The sequence below is a fragment of the Amaranthus tricolor genome, chromosome 1, assembly GCF_026212465.1.
Source record: "Amaranthus tricolor cultivar Red isolate AtriRed21 chromosome 1, ASM2621246v1, whole genome shotgun sequence".
Classification (NCBI taxonomy): domain Eukaryota; kingdom Viridiplantae; phylum Streptophyta; class Magnoliopsida; order Caryophyllales; family Amaranthaceae; genus Amaranthus; species Amaranthus tricolor.
In genome coordinates this window covers 29,526,088-29,546,207 of record NC_080047.1, presented here as the reverse complement: position 1 = coordinate 29,546,207, position 20,120 = coordinate 29,526,088, and the positions used below count along the sequence as shown (strand labels likewise).

The 20,120-nt window shown below is 35.7% G+C and overlaps 2 protein-coding genes across 3 annotated transcripts; one reads left to right on the top strand and one right to left on the bottom strand.

The window, feature by feature from the left end:
* Positions 1 to 291: 291 nt before the first annotated feature.
* Positions 292 to 14,689, bottom strand: LOC130800769 (sphingoid long-chain bases kinase 1). Of its 2 annotated transcripts, XM_057664423.1 has the most exons (10): positions 14,447 to 14,689; positions 12,830 to 12,866; positions 9,389 to 9,955; positions 8,908 to 9,285; positions 8,457 to 8,550; positions 8,337 to 8,374; positions 7,905 to 8,051; positions 6,376 to 6,475; positions 1,187 to 2,136; positions 292 to 829 (listed from the first exon to the last, which is right to left on the bottom strand). In XM_057664423.1, exons 3-10 carry the CDS (start codon positions 9,806 to 9,808, stop codon positions 680 to 682), a joined length of 2,277 nt encoding a protein of 758 aa, XP_057520406.1. In that variant the 5' UTR covers positions 9,809 to 9,955; positions 12,830 to 12,866; positions 14,447 to 14,689; the 3' UTR covers positions 292 to 679. The 2 variants fall into 2 exon arrangements, with proteins under 2 accessions (XP_057520406.1, XP_057520396.1); XM_057664413.1 differs by lacking the exon at positions 14,447 to 14,689 and having other exon boundaries at positions 12,830 to 13,485.
* Positions 14,690 to 17,507: 2,818 nt separating this feature from the next.
* On the top strand, positions 17,508 to 19,579 carry LOC130808389 (uncharacterized). The gene is made up of 3 exons (XM_057673866.1): positions 17,508 to 17,845; positions 17,933 to 18,616; positions 18,691 to 19,579. Exons 1-3 carry the CDS (start codon positions 17,508 to 17,510, stop codon positions 19,577 to 19,579), a joined length of 1,911 nt encoding a protein of 636 aa, XP_057529849.1.
* The last annotated feature ends 541 nt before the right edge of the window (positions 19,580 to 20,120 follow it).

Genomic DNA, 20,120 nt, shown 5'->3' with positions numbered 1-20,120 from the left:
AAACCTTATCATTCTCAAATTCTTCGTTAATAATTTCATAATTAAAATTTACAATTTAAAATAAAATATTTATTTTCAAATGTAACCTAATGGAATTCCAGCCAACTGAGAATCAAGTAGCAACATTATCGACTTGAATTTCAAGTTTAAACTTTAAAACATTTGAGTATACAAACGCTAATCCAAAATAAACGGTCCTTTCACATAAAGGCAGGTGCAAATAATCATTACCGAAAGCTATTTTTCAAATACAAGCAACCAAATATCCGGTAAATATACTGAGCTCACGGCTGTCTTAGAATTAACAATAATAATCAAACAAATCTAGTCTTAATAATACAGTAATATCAGCCGCAGGTGAAGCGTAGCAGAAACAGATTTATATTACATATATCTCAGGGTACAAGTTCAGCAACATTACAGAATTCCCGATACATTTAAGAGCTTGCACACAGACACAGCATCAAAGAACGAGAGGGACACAGATGCAACAGCAGGGAAAACATCTGACAAAATTTACATACAAAATGGTGGATGGGAATGGGATCATAAGAAAAACTACAAACAAATCTACAATGTTCTGCACAATTCTATTAGCACACACAAAAGCAGAGGGAACCCAAGCACTGCACCCCCTCAACTGCAAGATCAACACAACAATCTACACTTGCCAATAGCCTCATATTTGTCGACTAGGTGGTCGACCAATAAGCCGGCATTGTTCAGGAAGCAAAGAAGTTATCACTTGCTCATGAACCTGGAATAGTTCCCCATCAATCCCACAACCACTATGAGAATGTTTCCCTGGTTTGATCTTGACAGATTTCACCTGCATTGTAACAGAATAGGTTTTAGCATTGTCGAAGTACAAGCAAAGTTAAAAAAAAAGTAATTTCAGTCAAGGGAATAAGAGCATCAAACAATTAATGCTAACACATATCATGCTTTTTATCATCATTTTTTTAGATAAATTTAATAGGGCACCCACTTTGTGGTATGACATATCATAAAGAAGAGAGCAACCTCATGACTAACTTCAAGGAAGCAGAGGTTCAACAGCTTTGTTACTTTCTTAAAACTATCAATTCTATCATAATATACATAGCATGTAACTATGTAAGTTTTCTTAATGGATTACCAAGAGCTTCAAAAGGTAGACGTAACAAGGAATAGAGTTCAATCATACCTTCACATACTCGACATATGGCAGGGATAAATGTCGACCAAATTGTAGACGTAAGAAAAATGTCAGCAGTCTAAGCCTTCCACTTCCATGGACCAATAATAAATCTAAACAATTATCATCAGGTTCAGCATTAGGTGCCACCACCTGAGAGCTCAAACTTTGAACAGTTTTGCATGAATGATTACATACTAAAACACCAAGAAATGGTCCTTTCTTAACCACCCATTTATCGTCCAACCTATGAGCCAGTTCTTTCTTTTTTTCTTCTTCGTCTTCTTCAGGAGCTGGTCCGGGCAATTCAATCCTATTTTCTTCATCCCAGTTAGGCTCAGTGTCCCACTTTGGTTCAGAATCCCAGATTGGGCCAGGGTCAGACAATGTAGAAGAAATATCCTCCTTGTCTAGTCCAATATTTCCCCAAGAACTTCTAGTGGCATCATGTGTGATGGTCATTCCAGTCCATCCCTTGTCTGTCCTGGACTTGGACCTAGTCCTTGGCCAATTTGGAGTTGTTGACAATGGAATTTGGGGATGAATAACTTCAGGTTCTGCCGATTCATTCCTTCTCCCAGAAGAAAGGCGTTTTGTTCTAGGATCTAAGCCACGCACGTACTCAGACGGCTCAGTGCTAGCACGTGTGTTACTGCCACTTGTATCCATATCCACCCCTGAAATCCTACTAGGGCTCATTATTGAATCAATACTTGACAAACTGGAAGCTCTCGGAAGGCCATTCGCATTATTTATCCGCATAATGTCATTGTATAGATCAGACATATCAAAAACATCCTGATCAGCAAAAATATTTCCGGCCTCGGTTAACCCTTTTGATGCGGGAAGGTATTCTAGTTCAAAGCTGTATTTTGGCAGGCACAAAAACTTGAGAAAACCGGCAACAAAATAACGCAAGGGTCCAAATCGCTTTTGATATTTCTCAGAGAGCTCCAGCACTGAAATTGAAAGAAATCAGATATGAAAATCTACCAATTCAAAAACACATAATATATGGACCACATAGTCGCGTATCAGAAAGGATTTGAGTTTAATGTTTGAAGCCTGATTTCACCTTCCAACATATGAACCACCAACATGGAAAAGAAAACGCGGTCGTGGATGTTTTTGCATAAACAATTGCGATGTTGTGGAAAAACGGCTATAACAGAAAAGGCGAATCATGGCCGACGCGGTGTGAATTTTTGCAGAAAAAAAAAATTCACGTAAGAGTTTAGAGATTATAATTGCATTTTTGTTGCTGAACTACCATTATAATAAAATATTATGTTTATAGTTATTATAATTGCACTATATGAGCTACTTTTAGTAGATAATATCTGTTAATTATTTTTTTTAACGATGAAAATTACAAATAACTATAATTTAAGTAAACTGTAATAATTAAAGTTGATAGGAAACGTTAGAATTTTTTTAACAATTAAGGGAGATGTTAGAAGATATATTTCAACACCCGTTCTCAACAAATAACATTGTAAAGGTAAAATATCAGACTTTACATGTTACGTAACAATCAACGCGGTGTTTTGCCGTGAAAATTCAAGAGTCATTATATAATGGGACATAACGCTGCGGAAACTCTCAAGCACTTCACATAGAGCGAGTTTTTATTCCATTAGCACCACAAACAAATAGCTTGTGAGCTAAAAGAAATTAGAAGCTTCGTAGCCGATTATGCAAGTACATTATCAAGGCAATCACCACTCACAGAAGAAGGGTTTATATTGTTTGACACAAAAAGGCATAACTATAATCATAAACGACATAACTAGGCCAACTCCATTGGAGCAAATTAGTATAGACAGGTAAGAATTTCAGTACAAAAGGCCTGTTGATGAAGATTAGCACATATATAAACTAGTAAAAATAAAAGCATCATCAATTAGACTTGTAGCAGTGCTACAAACAAAAAAGTAACACAACAATTTGCTCAATTATTATAGAGACCTGCGCGACAAAAAATTTCATAAAGAAAATTATGAATTGTAATATCACCCAGTAGAACAACACCAGATTTACCCTAGTTATAATTAGCACTAATCTTCTTTCTATAAGTGGTGGCAAAAGTTTTTGGATACCCCAACAAAACAACACCGAAGAATTATTCTGTCACACAACACTACATCATTTTTGTTGTTTTTCCAGATGCCATTAATTTGTTCCCCCACTTTTTATTCTCAATCTACACTCCTAGAAAATGTCCATTAACAACAACAATTTCAGCCTACATTTTAAGAGAGTAAAAGAAAGCAAAGGACTACAATGCCCTCTAAACATAAGTGAAAAGGAATATTTCAAGACTTCAGAAAGAATTATGAATTCCTTTTCAATAAAGTTGGAACTTGGGAGATTTAGAAAGAGCAGATTGATGAGCGAAAATGACTTGAAGGGCGGGAGTGAAAAAAGATATGAAGAATTATATTTACAGGTTGAGATGCTAGAAAATCGTAAGTAGAATTCATGCAGAGGATTACTGGAACTTACTTATTGGTTCTTACTTATTGGTTCATGTAACCGATCTCAATCGTTTGGGGTGAGGGTTTTAGCAGTTATTAATAAATACTATTTCCTGATATCATTTGCACTCAACTTGCTTTTACGATTGTTCAACTTATTTTGCACCATTTTCCCCTTTTTGTAATGGTGCCCACAATTCTCTTTTAGTCTCATTTATAAATTGATTTTGTCTTTTAATGTCATACTTATATTTCCTCTACCCACTTGCTATTTGTCTTATTCACAACTACTCCTTAATATTTACACATTTATTAGAAGGTGCAAAAGAAATGAGGCAAAGGGATTACCTCTCTTGTTCATATTTTTCTTTACACATGCAAAAGTAATTAGAGAAATTGCTTTATGCTAATGGATATACTTTTATTCAGTAACTCAAAGCAAAAACTAACAAGAAAAGGTTTGTTATTATTTTCAAATCTGAAAACGCAAAGTTTCGAAATTCCATTGTCTTTCCTCTTCTTTGTTGGAAAATTTTGTGTACTCTCTTTGGTAATCTCGCCTAATCAGAATAACTCCCAATTCGAATGTTTTCAAATTTGCAAGTTTTTCCAAAGTTCTACCAATTAATATAATGAGACCTTAGTCTGATATACTACAGTTTTATATGATGTGGGTTGTTTTCGGGAGAAAGAGACTTCGGAGGTGAGGGGCTCAAGGTAGATGTCGGAGTCGGTGGTGTTGATTTAAGTGGAGTATCAATTTCTGCGGTTGGGTTTTTGGTTGATCAAAATTCCAACCATTTGAAAATGAATCAAAAAGAATGATGAAAATCAAAACTTCAGCCAAAGAGAATTAGTGATTCCACCAAGTTCGCAACTTTCATGTCACTTGATATAACAAACTAGTTCTTTGATATTAATTTGTGGGATTCAAAAAAACTTTTTCTTCAACAAATAAAGAGAAACTGATTGCAGCCAAATGTAATTTTCCAAATTAATAATACTTAGAACGTGGAACAAACATCTTAAAGTTGTGCAAGCAGCTACAAGGATTAAATTGCATGCCAATGGACGGTGTAGTAGGTGTGCAGAATAAAGTAGTGAACAAAGCCTTAAAAAATTTAAAGCCCTCATATAATAATCGTTGTCAATAATAACAAGTTCTAGAATAGATAAGTTGGTAAAACGTTTGCTAGTTTATTCTTAGGTGAAGGGTTCAAAACATGAGTCGACTTTAAAAATGCACACTACACTTAATGACTAAATAATCACTGTTCTTAATACCCAATATTCATCTCAACTCTCTTTTTCATCAATCCTCGAACAACATATTACATTTATCTTGCAATATACATATTTTTTCCCAACATTGTTGAAAATCAACTACCTTCTACAAAATCATCTAGCTATCTAATCCATGAGTTCAATATTAAAGGCCTCAAAAACAATTTGCACACGGGATCAAAAATTTTATCACTTTTTGCTTCACTCGTGTAGCGTGCCATAGAAGTTATAAAGTAACTCAAATAAGTACTTCAAAATTATCTATTCATTTTACTCTAATGGAATAAAAAGAAGATATTGACATACTCACAAAAAAATCCATCCTTAAACTAATGCCTCAGTCCTAGTCACGAGGGTAAAAAATATTCTAAAAATTATATACTAACGTTGCATTTATGATTGATGCATGTGTTAATAACACAATTTAATTTAGTCCATGAATGGTTGACCCTAAAAGCCCTCACATATTTGGATTAAATGAGGATAATAGCGGTATAGAAGAAGTGACCTATACAAACCCTAGCTAGCAAGGACTAGGGCCTAGGATATTAAAAATAATACTGCTTATTATATATATGCACATATCGACGAATTCTAGCATAAATACTCAATAAATCTACAGACTACAATCTTAACTTTATTATGTACACCCTGACGAGGCAACGATTGATATGAACAAATTAGTTCTCTCAACATGGTAGGTACAACCCTCAACTAGATGAATAATACGTTTGGATATTCTTCCTAGTTGGTTGTTGATAAACATCCAACATCGAGTTTGTGATGCATCAATCATAATTGCCAAACATAGCATATCAAAATTGTATGGCCACAAGTAATATTTTCTTTTTTTATTATATGAATCATTTATTTATTGAAGATTGTTAATTATCATATCGAAAATATTAATAATTACAGATTAAGCTATATTATACGATTTGACTATTTTCATTTCATATATTTATTACTATTTTGCAATTATCACTATTTGAGATTTGATTTAATAAATTGATTTTCATTCACTAAACCCTTGTAAATTGAAATAGTGAAATAATGTTGGATAAATCAAAGATTCATTGTTGATTGATAACTTACCTCCTGAATGCATGTTTTTTAATTATCATATAGCCTTTCAGAACAGTTGATGCAGTTGATGTTTTTAAATTGATCGTCCAATCTACATTCTTGTTTAAATACTATTCTTTGTTATTTTAGTTTGTTACAGTTCTCACAAATAACGATTACTTAAAAAGGAAAAGTGTACATCTATCTATTTAAGAACAGAGAATAGTATATTATATTCGCTTTTTCTAGGGTTGCCCCTAAATGGAAGAGTATAATCACTTCTTCAAAGCATGAATCCAGACACAAATTATGCTTCACTAATCAAAAGATGAAATTGACAGGATATAGGACACTGGAAGCATGAAAAATTACCATCACTAACAAATCCAAAATATGAGACAGTTGTACCGAAGTGGATCACTCCTGACTGAATCCATTCCACAGCAAATACATCTGTTGCTGTAAGGCCTCCCTGAAGTCAGACAAAAAGAAAAATACAATAAAATGTAAATGATCTGCTTTGAAAAACTCAACAGAAATAAGAGACTATAAGTTGATAAAAAAATAAAGGGATGGGGAACAGACACCCATAATCTCATATTGCCATTAAAATACAAGAACCTGTGTTGATTTCTACCAACTTGAATCCAATAACACAGACATGACTTCCAGTAAAACACAATCAATTACACAGAAAGTAATCAGACATTCAGCTGAGACAAATGAAACATTGTGACACTTCTTGCACAAAAGCACAATTCAAATGTACAAACCTTTATTACTTTACCCAGCCTCAAAGACACATCATTATGAACTTTGACAAAAATATAGCAAAAAATACACAAACTACCATATTACGACAGTAAGTTAGTGAACACTGAGCAGGTTTTGAAAAATTCTCCTAAACTTGACCAGATGAATTTCAGCAAAAGTGCAGGTAATTAGAAAAAAAAACGCCCATTAAAAAAAATTTGTATAGCGGAAAATAAAAAATTATTTTTAAGTTCAGGAAAAATGAATTGAGCAAGTCAATTTAACAAAAATAGGTTTAGTAAAGAAAATTTTAAAAAATTAAGTCCATTTTGGAAAAGATAACTTAAGTTCAACAAAAAAGAGTTACACTATGCAAAAATAATTGAAGAGAAAAGAGCCTTTGAGCTTTTCTTTCCAATGAGACTTAAACAACCAAATGGAGAAAAGAGCCTTTGAGCTTTTTCTTCCAATGAGAGTTACACAACCAAATCTTCTTTCACAACTTCACTAGAACAACAACAGCAACAATGTCACAGCCTTAATCACAAAAGATTATGATCCGCTAGATAAACTAATATATCTGTTCCAATGGTAGTTTACATGGATTCTTCTTCATTCGTTCTTGTTTTCTACCATCTCAATCTGTAAGTTTAGATCATTCATATAATTTTCCATTTATGTCCTCTAGTCATCTTTGACTGCCCTCTTTTAAAGTCTCTTGAGCTCAAACTTTCAATCTTCCTTACCGATTCGCTGATACCACGTCTTTGCACATGCCCAAACCATATTATATGATTTTTTCATCTTTTCCTCAATATCACTCCTAAACTCTTAGATCTTGTTTCGTATTTTATCCCTCAAGGTATGCTCACTCATCCATCGAAGTATGTCTACTTGATACTTCTATGCAAAAAACAATGCGGTGCACAAATTCAGGCTTCAAGTCAAAAGAATGAGAATAACAAATAAATATATAATCCTAAAAAGAGACCTATTCCAAATTCTGAATTGCAGAATTTATAAGGCGCCAAAGTTCAGGAGTACAGCAAAGCAGAAATTTTTGCATTCCCTTAGCAAACAAACATAGAAAGATTAAAAAAAGAAAAGAGTTTTAAACAGCTAATAAAGCTTGAGATGAAGTAACCAACCTTAACAATAGATATTGCAGCAGATATAGGATCTCTCACCCCCAAAACAGTCCAAACAAGAGAATTATCAGAGCCAGCTGGAATAATTCCAATAGGTATAGAAATAGCCTCTTTCTGATTGTCCCTACTGAGCAAACCATTTAAAACCTGCAATTTTACTTATCAGGTTAATACAAATCTACCATGCAGCCATTTGAATCAATTATATCCTCCAATTCGATATGCCTTAAATTTTATGACATAAATCATAACTAGATGGGTTTTTACCAAACATTGTCTTCAATTTATTGCAAAAGACGCATAAATAACAATGACCACAATGCCAAAGCCTTCCATATATTGCAAAAGATAAGCTCCATAAATTCAGCATGTAAAGGCCAAAGGATAACTGATGGTCAAGATCTAGCAGAAGAGTAAGAATTGAAAGTATACCTCATTCACAATTCCATCGCCTCCAACACATACAATCCCTACCATGCAAAACAATAAAACAGAAAATGAGATAAAAGAAATAAACAACTGTAAGCCGAATGCATCAATATTAAAAAGTACCATCAGGACATGTGCTAAAATCAACTGTGGCGGCAAGTTTTCTAGCATGCCCAGCACAAGTTGTTTTGACAACCTCTAGCTTAAAACCTGCAAGCTGATATAACAACAGCCATGAACAGATCAAAAACTTTGCATACACATCAAAAACTGGAATCAAGTATCCTCATCTATATATCATTTAAAAAAATTTGGATGACACTTCCAAGCATTGCATTTTCTTATTGCCCAAGATGAAACGCTGATAACTAACATATTTGCAGTAGGAAGGCAAAAAAAGAGATCTAGATGATTAGAACCAGAAACAAAAATGAGTGTAATATCCAAATTCCAAACTAGTTGCGATTACCTTTCTCCTCAACAGTCAGTTTAAAAAAATCAATACGCTGCATAAATATTAGTTAATTAATCCTCTGACTCTAATATGTCAATCCATCAACGGAGTTCATCATACCTTAAATATCGGCTCAACCATTTTATGAAATACTTTGCTTGATCGACCATGTCCTGACCGTGGGTTCAATATCACAAGCATTTTCGGTGAACTCTTGCATTTGATATATGGTTCAAAAGGTTCAAATAGAAAATCACTAGAAGCAAGCTCTGAAGATTGTTTCTTTGATGATACAAGCGGATGCGGCAAACAATTAATATAGCATTGTTGATCCGCAAAAGCATTGACCCATTGAAGTGCCTCATCCGAGTTAGAAGCCAAAAAGCGGAAATCCTTCTGACATCTTTGAGGTTTCATAAAGCAAGAAAGGAAATATGCACGGTTCTTTATTGGATAGGAGTGTATAGTGAAATGTCTAAGACCAGAACTATAGGATACCTACAGATTAAAAAAGGAGTAAATGATGGTTAAAAGAAATAATGGTGCTGCAAATACTACCATCTAACAAGACTATCTGAAAAGTAGATTCCATATAGCTCACCGAAATTACATCTTCTAAGTACAACGTATTTGAGCCCCAAACTAGCGCCTTGCTGGTAAGTTTGGCATCAGAACCTTCTTGGATTTTTATTTCTGTTGATGCCTTGGCATCTGTACTCCTTTTAGTCTTTTGCTTATCCAAAACCAACTTCCCTGAAAGCACGTCATATCCTAACAAGTCTGATTGTTCATCCCCTACGTCAATTCTGTGCTCATCCCTCTTTGCTGATTGTGGGTCATTGCTTGTAGCAATTACTTCATTCTGGCGAGAGCCCTTTCCTTTACTACGTTTTTCAGGGAAAACAACGGGGGAGCAGTGCTGCCCAGTGGCTATTTGAGAACAGAAGCCCAAACGGCGGGCAGACTGCTGCGTAGGCACTCTTACAGAAGGATTATTTGGAAGGACTCCAGTATTCTGCATTTTATTTGGAAAAAATAACCCCCTAACATAGAAGGCTGCAGAAATCTTCAACTTGAGTGATCAGATAATCCAAATTCAGCCTCAAGCTCTCAGCATATAGCATCCAGCAGTACGGTTGTGAAAACTAACTCTTTTATCTTGCAATCACTAGCAGGTTGTCAACAGAGCATTAAACTATGAGACCCAAGCAAGAGTCAAGTACTTAAGTCCAATCATGTGTATATCAGTATATGCATACACTTAAAATATTTTCTGGAAAAAAAATTGCTGGAGAGCGTAATTTGAATCTATGATTTATTTTTCCATTGACAGGACTCAAAATTGGAATAATGACTTGTGCGTGTAGGTTATAATCATAATTATCTGTCTAGAAGCCAAAGTAGCTAAAAGCTAGCAAAATATAGGAGACAATGGAGCAGTAAGGTCAACAATAGATTATAGCAATGTCAATGCAGCAGCTAGATCAAATGATAATATAGGAATTATATGTCAAATTATGAACTTGTAAAACTGTACAAACTGGTGATAGGGTGGACAAACAACTAATTTAAAAATAAGTAGAAAATGTTATAACGTTAAGACTTTATGCAAAATAGAATGGTGCAATCATGAAGTTAGTTAGGACAATTTATTACTGCTTGAATGTAACTATATCCCATATGAGGTTTTGTCATCTATATTACCCGGACTCTTACACCCATGCGTCTATGTCTAGCTCAAATATGTGTCCAAGTGTCCCATCAGCATTCTTGTTGTGAGTATCATGAACTTCAATTACGGGCAACTTGAGATATTGTTTGGAAAGGAAGAAGGAAGGGCAGTGAACATACAATACTTTCATACAGACTGTGACCTAAATTGATGCAGGCTGTCATTGATTATTGGCATAGGTGAGAATTTATTAGTAAGAAATTTGAATATCGATTTTCATGGATATATAAAAGTTAAAATATATTCATTTGAGATCTTATTAAATTTTTCTCAACGTATAGAATTTTATTATATAATTTCTATAATTTTTTATGAAATGTATTCATAGATATTGAGACTAGAATTATGTTTGAAAGGTATGCAAAAAGCAAATGTAACCAACAATATTAAACGAAGGGAGTACTGATTATCAAAATAATACCCCTTAAAAAGTCTTCAGCGACAAAGAATAGGGAAACAATGTAATATGTGAGCACTAACAAGGAAAATAAGATAGAGAAGAAAACAATCAGATAACACAAAAACATAGCCAAGAATGGGGAACCAACTTTGCTCTGAAAGAAGAGAAATTTAACTTGTCATTCAACTTATAACCTCCCAACAAGAAATACAGACGGCAACAGTCTAACTAGTAGCATCTCATTCGTCTCGCAACTCAATTGTCTCTAATTTTGATGGGACCAAACATTTATAGTTTTTTAATTTCGATTTATAATGGATATAGTAAAATGGCTTATTAAATCATTTACACTTCTTATTTATATGAAGTTTGTGATGTTTGCGAGCAAATATCAATCGAAAACAGCCTCATTATCACTAACAAGGATATAACTCGGGTCATATTGTGTACACTGGAGCACCAAACCTCACCTTAGGTATTTAATGGTGTTGGGATAGCAAAATGTTGTTGTTGACACAGCCTAGCTACTCAACAAGTTATTAATTTCACAAAACCCACTAACCACATATCTAAGGTTTTACTCGAAAAGTAATATGAAGCCAAAAACATAATGCAATCGAGAAAATTCATGACCAAAATCATCAAAAAAAAAAAACATCTCAATCAACACCTAGTAAGCTAAAGCTTGAACTACGTCATTTCCTTAGCAACATAGGATTTCGATTACAAGTCTGAATTTTAGAAAGATTACGTGTTTGAGAAGCACGGAATCCACAAATACAAATTTAGCTCAATTTAAAATACTTGACAAAAGCCATTGATTTGGTTTTTGGAAATGACATCTAAATGGCTATCATTTGGAATTCTCATATTATTTTGTTCATCGTCTTGCAAGGTCACTAACCTTTTTTATATATCCTCAAAAACCAATTTCCCTAATTTATTCACCATCACCATTATCGATACCATTGTCATCCGCCATTATCTCCTTTCACTTCTCATCGCCACTTGAACCACCCATAGGACCATATCAACCACCAAACAATTGAAACATAGCTTTGGCCATAGATTTTTAAGTAGCATACACACCTTAAATTTGATAAATTTGTCCATTAAAATTCCAAATCTAGAAATGTAATAGGCAATAATAAGAGCTGAAGGTTAAAATACATGGAATTACACCAAGTGGTAAGAAATAATTGACTGTGTTTCTCTTTCTATATTTTTACTGTGTTCCCCTCTACTGTGTTCCCCTCTTTCTCCCTATATATACTGGTTTTTGGGTTCAATTGTTCACCTTAGTTTGGCTATGGTAGTGGGGGTGGAAGGAGAAGAGTAGCAATGGCAGCAAAGGGAGAGGCAATGGAAGCCTTGCGTGAGTAGGTGAACAGGTGTTACATCAATGAAGGTGGTAGAGAAAATGAAATCAAATCTTGCGTGATTTCTAAGCTTTGTCAAACAAAAGAATTGAATTCAAATTCAGATTTGAAATTCAGAAATTGAATTGAAATTCCAGAATCCAAACACTGCCTAAGATATTAAAACAATAAATTGATACACTTAGTAATCAAAACGCATTTACAATCAAAGAAAATAACTTAAGTCACTTGAATTCTACAAGAAAAACCAGCAAAACTGAAAACTAAGCTCAGTTGCTCACCAAAACACAAAACCCCAACATTTGTTTAGCTAAAACAAGAACCTCATTCAACCATTAAGTTTGATTCCCAAACAAACTTAAATGAATCCGACGTTTTAAATTATCAATTATCAATAATTAATAATTAATATATAAAGCAAACAATAATTATCCCACAAAAACATTCAATTAAACCGCAATTTCAACAATCATATAAAAACAGACACGATTCATGACATAATGAGAAAAATAAAAAGAATCAGAATCTTACTTCATGAAACTTAGATCACAAACCGCGAGCTGTTTACCTAAAACACAAAACAGTGATTAACCAAAAAAAAAAAAATCGAAAGTAATCTGATGATTTAAAATTCAATTCACAAACTCTGTAATTGAACAGTAGATAATGAATGTGAAAGAAAAATAGATGAATCAAAGACAGAAAATTGAGTAAATTTGATTCAGCGTTAAAGAGTGATGAGAGAGAAAATGAATAGTGGAAAAGTTGAGAATGACAAAATGGTTTGTGGGATAGAAAGAGAGAAGGTGATGGAATCACTACTGCTCAACAGGGGTGTTAAAAAAACCGATCCGTCTTAGATTCGACCCGTTGACCCATCGATCGTAGTTTAATTGACTGGTCAATTATCAATAATAATATTATATTACGGGTCGAATACCCCATTCGCCTTAATTGGATCGGGTTATAGGCTGCAAAATAAATTAAAACGGGTACCCGCCAACCTGGTATATTAGAGGATTATTTTTGAAAAATAATTTATTTGTACGCCAAGAGCTGTTAGAGTAACTAATTAATAAGTAATGCTAAACTAATACTCTATTAAATAATAAGATAAAAAAAATAGTCAGTAACTCACAAGTGCTACCAATTTCAACTATATTAAAGTTTAAGAATTAAAAGTCAATAACTAATGTTACGAAGACTTGAAAAGGGAACTTCAAAAAAAGATTCAGTAACTAATATCATAATAAAAACTTGAAGGTTCCAAGCAACTGAGTCGACGGTTAGCTGCGTCGATGATTATCCATAATCACACAAGAAAACTAAGATTAAAAAGCTCGAGTCCAAAGTATAAAAAATTGAAAAAACCGAAAGTGAGGAACAAACGGGTACCCGGTGTCCCGAACCGACTTATTCGGATATCCGAAATCCGGGTACCCGTTAATTGGGCCGGAACACGGGCCATTAGTCGGGTACCCGGCTTTCCGAGTACCCGCTAATAAACATCCCTACTGCTCAATGCCTCAATTCATTTAATTGATCCGTATTTTTCATTTTTTTTCTATTACTTTATCCCGTTTGAAAATTAAAATTTTGAAAAACAAAAATTGTTAGCATGTCCAAATTTTCAAGTTGAAGTATAATCTTGACCAACTTTTGAAGTTAATTTTCCTTTAATAATTGTTTTTGCTGTCTGAAAATTAGGTTATTTGATGATACAGCAGTAGACATGGTTATTGCGCTGATATGGTTGTGCACTAGGTTGCACTAAAACGGACACGGACGCGGACACAGACACGACACGGGTACGGGAAAACGCCAACTTAAAAATGGCGGACATGGGGACACGAAAATGGTAATATAATAAATATATCAAATTAAAGATAATTTTACAATCTTTCATTTGATATATGTAATTAAAGTCTAAAATACTATCAAATGATAAAAAAATCCCAAAAACCCACAAATCTAAAATTTAGCAAATAGTAGAAGAGAATAAAAAGATTTTACCTTTAGACCCACATCCTCCAATCACTCCCTTAAACTCTTAATTTGTTTATTTTCTCTTAAACAAAATTGTTTCTCTCTCTACATAAAAGGGAATAAAATAAAATTAAAAATAGAAAGTTGGTGAATTTGTAATACCATTGAAGAAGCTTCATCATCCAAACAACAAGAAAAAGATCAAGATTTCGATCTGCTGGTCCAGTATATCAAACTAAGAACAGTGAGTAGTAGAATTATTCTCTGCTTCTTCCTATTTATCTCCTTCTCTCAACTCTCCTCTCTTTAAATTTACTTTTGGGATTTTTTTTTTGGAAATTAAAAAATATATACAAGCATTTCTAGATTCTCTCCACCTTCTTTGCTTTATTATTGTAATGGTCCGTTTTAAAATACTTAGCTATGAGTAGTAGAATTATTCATGTTCGAGTGTTCCTGTTCGTCTGTTTTTGAATTTTTTTTTTTTTTAAAAAGAAAACACGTGTCCTTGCCGTGTCTCTTCCGTATCCTTGCCGTGTCCACGTGTCCGGAAAAATATTAAAATATTGGACACTTCATTTGGCGTGTCGGACACGGATTTTCGCGTGTCCGCCGCGTGTCCGTGTCCGTGTCCGACACGCGACACGTGTGTCAAGTGGCGTGTCCGTGTTTCCTTGGTTGTGCATAGAGCTGTTCAAAAGTAACCCGATCCGAAATTGAAAGTAAACCGACCTGAAAATGTGTTTCTTTTTTAGGTTTATCAAACCGATATTACCCGACTCGAAGCTATACCCGACCCGGTTGACAACCGAAAATGAGAAAACTGAACCCGAGCTGTAACCGATTTTTCTAACCGACACGTAACTATTAACCGAGATTACCCGAACTTAATAGTGACCGACCCGAGTCATATCCAACCGGAATCATGCTCAAAACCAAACTCGATCCGGCTAAAACCGACTTAACCCGAACGAAGTTTAGATCGAATTGCTGTAAACCTGAACCAATTTTTTACATAGAAGTATGATTGACTCATATTCAATCATCTTATTAGTTATTCTAATAAAGTCATAAATATTTTAATAAAATAAATTTTATAAATACATGGTTTCATATATTTAGAGTTAATAATCAATGGTCAATGTTTATTTAACTACTTTTAATCGAATTATATGAAAATTGATAGAACTTTTTAATTTTAATTCCGGTCAAACAAGTAAAAGTAACAATGTAATAATGATCACTAATTGATTTGCATTTTCACTATTTTGCTTTAAGTAAAGGAATCTTATTATCAATTAAAAAATGACTAACAACTTAATCTGATACCGACTTAATCAATAGTAATTAGTAATTCGTAATTCGTAGCCGAATTCTACTTGAAAAATACCCAAATTCGATCTGCATCCAATAAAACCGAATCAATTATTAATCGATGACAACCCTAGACCGATTGAAACTCTACACGAACTTCAACCGACACCGAACTGATGCTAACTCGATAGCTCGAATAACCGATCTCCAACCGAACCGTGATTAACCGACCCGACCCGAGTATGACCCGTCGCAACACGCATCCGAAATACAACCGAATCAAATGACACCCATCCGAAACCGACCCGATTACCCGAATGAACACCTCTAGTTGTGCATGTGATTATACATATGACCTAACACATGACATATCTTAATTTTTAAAATAAGCATGAAAAACATAAATTTTTCTCATGCTAATGATGCAAAGGCATCACAGAACAAGGATCCAACAAAGGCACCAGACCATACTAATGGATATTCATCTACGCCAAATGACCATGGGGCAAAGGAAAGCAATAAAGACACCTTGGACATGACAAAAAGGGACCTACAAAGATTCCAAGAAGCTAAGACAAGCCAAATCATCTCAAAAAAGGACGATGAACACATGTACAAGCTAACAGACTACAACAAGGAAGCAACAGAGGAACCTAGCGACCAGCAGACCTTGCTGGGCCGGCTGTGCTCAGATCAAGGACGTCAAGACCAAGATGAAGGCACCAGCGGCATCTCCTTACATGGACCAAGCCATAGAGGCCCTAGGGTTCTGCTAACAAACCACCAAGAAGGCCCTAGGATAGGCTGAAGGAGGCCTGGTCAGAAGAAAAGACATCCGGATTTTTGGCTAAGTGTTGACCCTTGTTTTAATTTTCTGTTTTGTTAGTTATTTGCCACGTGCATTAGTCAAGCCTTATAACGGCTATTTTTTGAGATGTAAAACTCTATAAATACGTAGGACATTCATGTATATTAGTTCACGTTTTGATATTGAGAAATAAAGTCAGATTTCAGTTTTCAGACAAAGTGTTTGTTTGTTCGAGTTTGTTTGCAAACTTGTTCCAAAGAGCGTTGATCTTTGGCCGGAGAATTCAAAGGTTTTCAGGCAAACCTATATTCTCAGGAAAGCATACAAGGCAAGGGATCATCATCCTTGCTCTGAGTTTCTGTAGAAGGGCGCAAGAGGGCGGAACAACACCCACCAGTTCAGGCATCAGAAAATCAAGAAGTATCTTCTTGGTTGTCCTGAGTGTTCTGAGCCCATTTTGCATTGAGTGATTTAGGATTGGGCGTGAGTGATTGGACTATATTTTGATTCCACATTGATCCTTGCACAACAAAGACCACATTCAGTCATTGTTTTGCATCAACTTGGTATCAGAGCCAATTCACGTAAGGGACAAAGGTTGGTACAACAGAAGGATATTCAAGAACTTGTCATTTGTTCTGGGTTGTTTTGAGGAAAGTGTCTGAAGGCGATTTGCAAGGCGATTGGACTGGAGATTTGTGCATTTCCATTTCTACCACGATCAGGGAGTTTCTTCCTTTACTTTTAATTCGTTTTTAATTGTCATTTCAGATTCCTCAATTCATTACATCATTTGTGCATCCAGATACGATTGTTTCTTTGCGATTGCGAATTTTTTTCATTTGTTTGTTCTGTCTTTGGAAAAATTCTTGGGATATTTTCTGTGCTGGTTATCTAGCTGTGTGACTTAGAGACCATGGACCATGAGGAAAGGTTTGGAGCATTAGAAGATAAGCTGGAAAGATTGATGATGCATCTAGGATTAGAAAATCAGACCAACAGACCACCAAACCCTAATTTTCGCCCATATGAGGATAGGACCATTAAAATTGATCTTCCTGAATTTAACGGCCTGTCTCATGACCCAGCTAAGTACCTGGAATGGAAGGGAGGATGGAACAATACTTTGAGTTTAAAGAAACACCCCCAAACCAACAATACAAGATCGCAAAAATAAAACTGACCAAATCGGCTGCAGTTTGGTTAGAGGGCATTCAAAAACAAAGACTTAGAGAAGAGAGGAATAGAATTAACACTTGGGAAAAGCTTAGGAAACATATGAAAAGGAGATATGTCCCAACTACATATAAGCAGCAACAGATTGTGCAGTTACACGCCATGAAACAAGGGACTAGATCTGTGGAGGACTATATGAACGAATGGGAGAGACTATATGTTCTTTGTGACCTTCATGAGGCTGAGGAAATAAAGGTGGGAAGGTTTGTTGCTGGATTAAGGGAAGAAATCAGGGATAGGGTGATGAACACGCCTGACCTCACAGTGCATTTAGCTAGCTCATAGGCTAGGGAGATTGAGAGACAAGCCTACAGAACAGCAAACTCCCAAGTGAGGAACACAAGAGCCTACCCATCTAGGACTACCAATAGTCTAACAGTACCTAGGAAGGAGACACCCACCCCCGGACCCAGACCTACTAATACCAGAACAGAGACCAATACCAAGCCACAGGACATAGTATGCTTTAAATGCAATGGGAGGGGGCACTATAAGAGGGACTGTCCTAATGCCAGGGCTTTCACAATGAGGGAATGGACTGATATTAGGCAAAACACTAACCCTAAGAGACTCTTGGTTTTAAAGAATGGACAAGAAGAAGAGCTAGACCCCCCCAGTTTGAGTGATGGTGATGGCACATTCATAGGAGATGAACAGGGAAATTGGCACACTTTTGAAGGGGATTCTGAGGAGGAAGGAGAGGGAGAGCTAGAAAGAATCCCCCCTGAAGAAGAACACTTGAACCTCATCATCAGGAGAAGCTTTCACAACACACCCATGAATAAAAAATCAGATCAGAGAGAAAACATCTTCCAAACAAAGTGCAAAATACAGGGGAAAGTATGTGATTTGATTATTGACAGTGGGAGTGAGGCTAATTGTATCAGCAGGCATTTAGTTGAGGAATTACACTTAAGGACTAAACCTCACCCTAACCCCTACAAGATGAAATGGCTGGACACAAAATCCAGTGGGTTAGTAGACAAGCAATGCTTAGTGGCTATGACCTTAGGGACTTATGTGGATGAGATTCTTTGTGATGTGTTAGATATGATAAAAAAACCATGCACAATGGCTATGATAACACATACACCCTTAAGCACAATGGGAAGAAGAAGGAATTCCTACCCCTGCCTCCACACAGAGCAGTCCCACCCCAACCCTCCAAGGTTCATGTACACTTAATGAATAAAAGAGAGTGTGAAAGAGAAATGCAGGGAACAGGAGAGCTGTACTTATTAGTCACTAAGGAAGTGCAAGAACCCACACCCATACCTACTGAGATGACTGGATTACTAGAGCAGTATAACGATGTCTTCCCCACTGACCTACCACCTGGACTACCACCAGTAAGGGGTGTTGAACACCAAATTGATTTAATACCTGGGGCAAGCTTACCAAACAAACCTGCCTATAGAACTAACCCCAAGGAAGCCCAGGAATTGCAAAGACAAGTGGAGGATCTGATGAAGAAGGGCTTTGTGAGGGAGAGTTTGAGTCCATGTGCAGTACCCACTCTGCTTGTGCCAAAAAAAGATGGCACATGGAGAATGTGTATTGATAGTCGTAGTGTAAACAACATCACCATTAAGTATAGGTTCCCTATACCTAGGATTGATGACATTTTGGATGAATTAGGGGGTTCTCAATGGTTTAGCAAGGTGGATCTTAGAAGTGGATACCACCAAATTAGGATGAAAACAGGGGATGAGTGGAAAACAGCCTTCAAAACCAAGTATGGGCTATATGAGTGGCTTGTTATGCCTTTTGGCTTGACTGGTGCCCCTAGCACTTTCATGCGCCTGATGAATGAGATTTTGAGACCTTTCCTAGGAAAATTTATAGTTGTTTACCTAGATGACATACTCATATACAGCAAGGACATAGCAGAACACTTAAATCACCTCCAACAGCTGTTTGAAGTATTAAGGAAATAGATGTTGTATGCAAAGCTGGAAAAGTGTAATTTTTTACTTCCTGAGGTTAGCTTCCTAGGGTATATTGTGGGCAAGGAGGGAGTTAAGGTAGACCCAGTGAAGGTTCAAGCTATACAAGAGTGGCCTACACCCACCACCCTCACATAAATCAGGTCTTTCCATGGGTTGGCCTCCTTTTACAGGAGGTTTATCAAGAATTTTAGCTCTGTTATGACACCCATAACAGAGTGCATGAAACAGGGGAAGTTCAATTGGACACCAGCTGCTCAACAGGCCTTTAAGACTCTCAAAAATATGATGTGTAGTGCTCCCATTCTTAAGTTACCTGAGTTCACTAAACCCTTTGAGTTGGAGTGTGATGCTAGTGGCATGGGCATTGGGGCAGTGCTGGTACAGGAAGGTAGACCAATTGTTTTGTTTAGTGAGAAGCTCAACAATAGTAGACTTAACTACTCCACTTATGACAAAGAATTCTATGCTATCATTAGGGCCCTTGATCATTGGTCCCACTACTTAAGGATTCAACCTTTCATCCTGCACA

What these genes read in the sequence shown, in the direction of transcription:
- LOC130800769 (XM_057664423.1), bottom strand. Translation starts at nt 9,808, where the DNA reads ATGCAGAATACTGGAGTCCTTCCAAATAATCCTTCTGTAAGAGTGCCT. An exon ending in GCGATGGAATTGTGAATGAG is followed by an intron (nt 8,052 to 8,336) that starts GTATACTTTCAA and finishes GTAAAATTGCAG; the next exon opens with GTTTTAAATGGTTTGCTCAG. An exon ending in CATATGTCGAGTATGTGAAG is followed by an intron (nt 830 to 1,186) that starts GTATGATTGAAC and finishes GTTACAATGCAG; the next exon opens with GTGAAATCTGTCAAGATCAA.
- LOC130808389 (XM_057673866.1), top strand. Translation starts at nt 17,508, where the DNA reads ATGGAAGGGAGGATGGAACAATACTTTGAGTTTAAAGAAACACCCCCA. An exon ending in GAGGAAATAAAGGTGGGAAG is followed by an intron (nt 17,846 to 17,932) that starts GTTTGTTGCTGG and finishes CTCATAGGCTAG; the next exon opens with GGAGATTGAGAGACAAGCCT. An exon ending in CTGGACACAAAATCCAGTGG is followed by an intron (nt 18,617 to 18,690) that starts GTTAGTAGACAA and finishes GTGATGTGTTAG; the next exon opens with ATATGATAAAAAAACCATGC.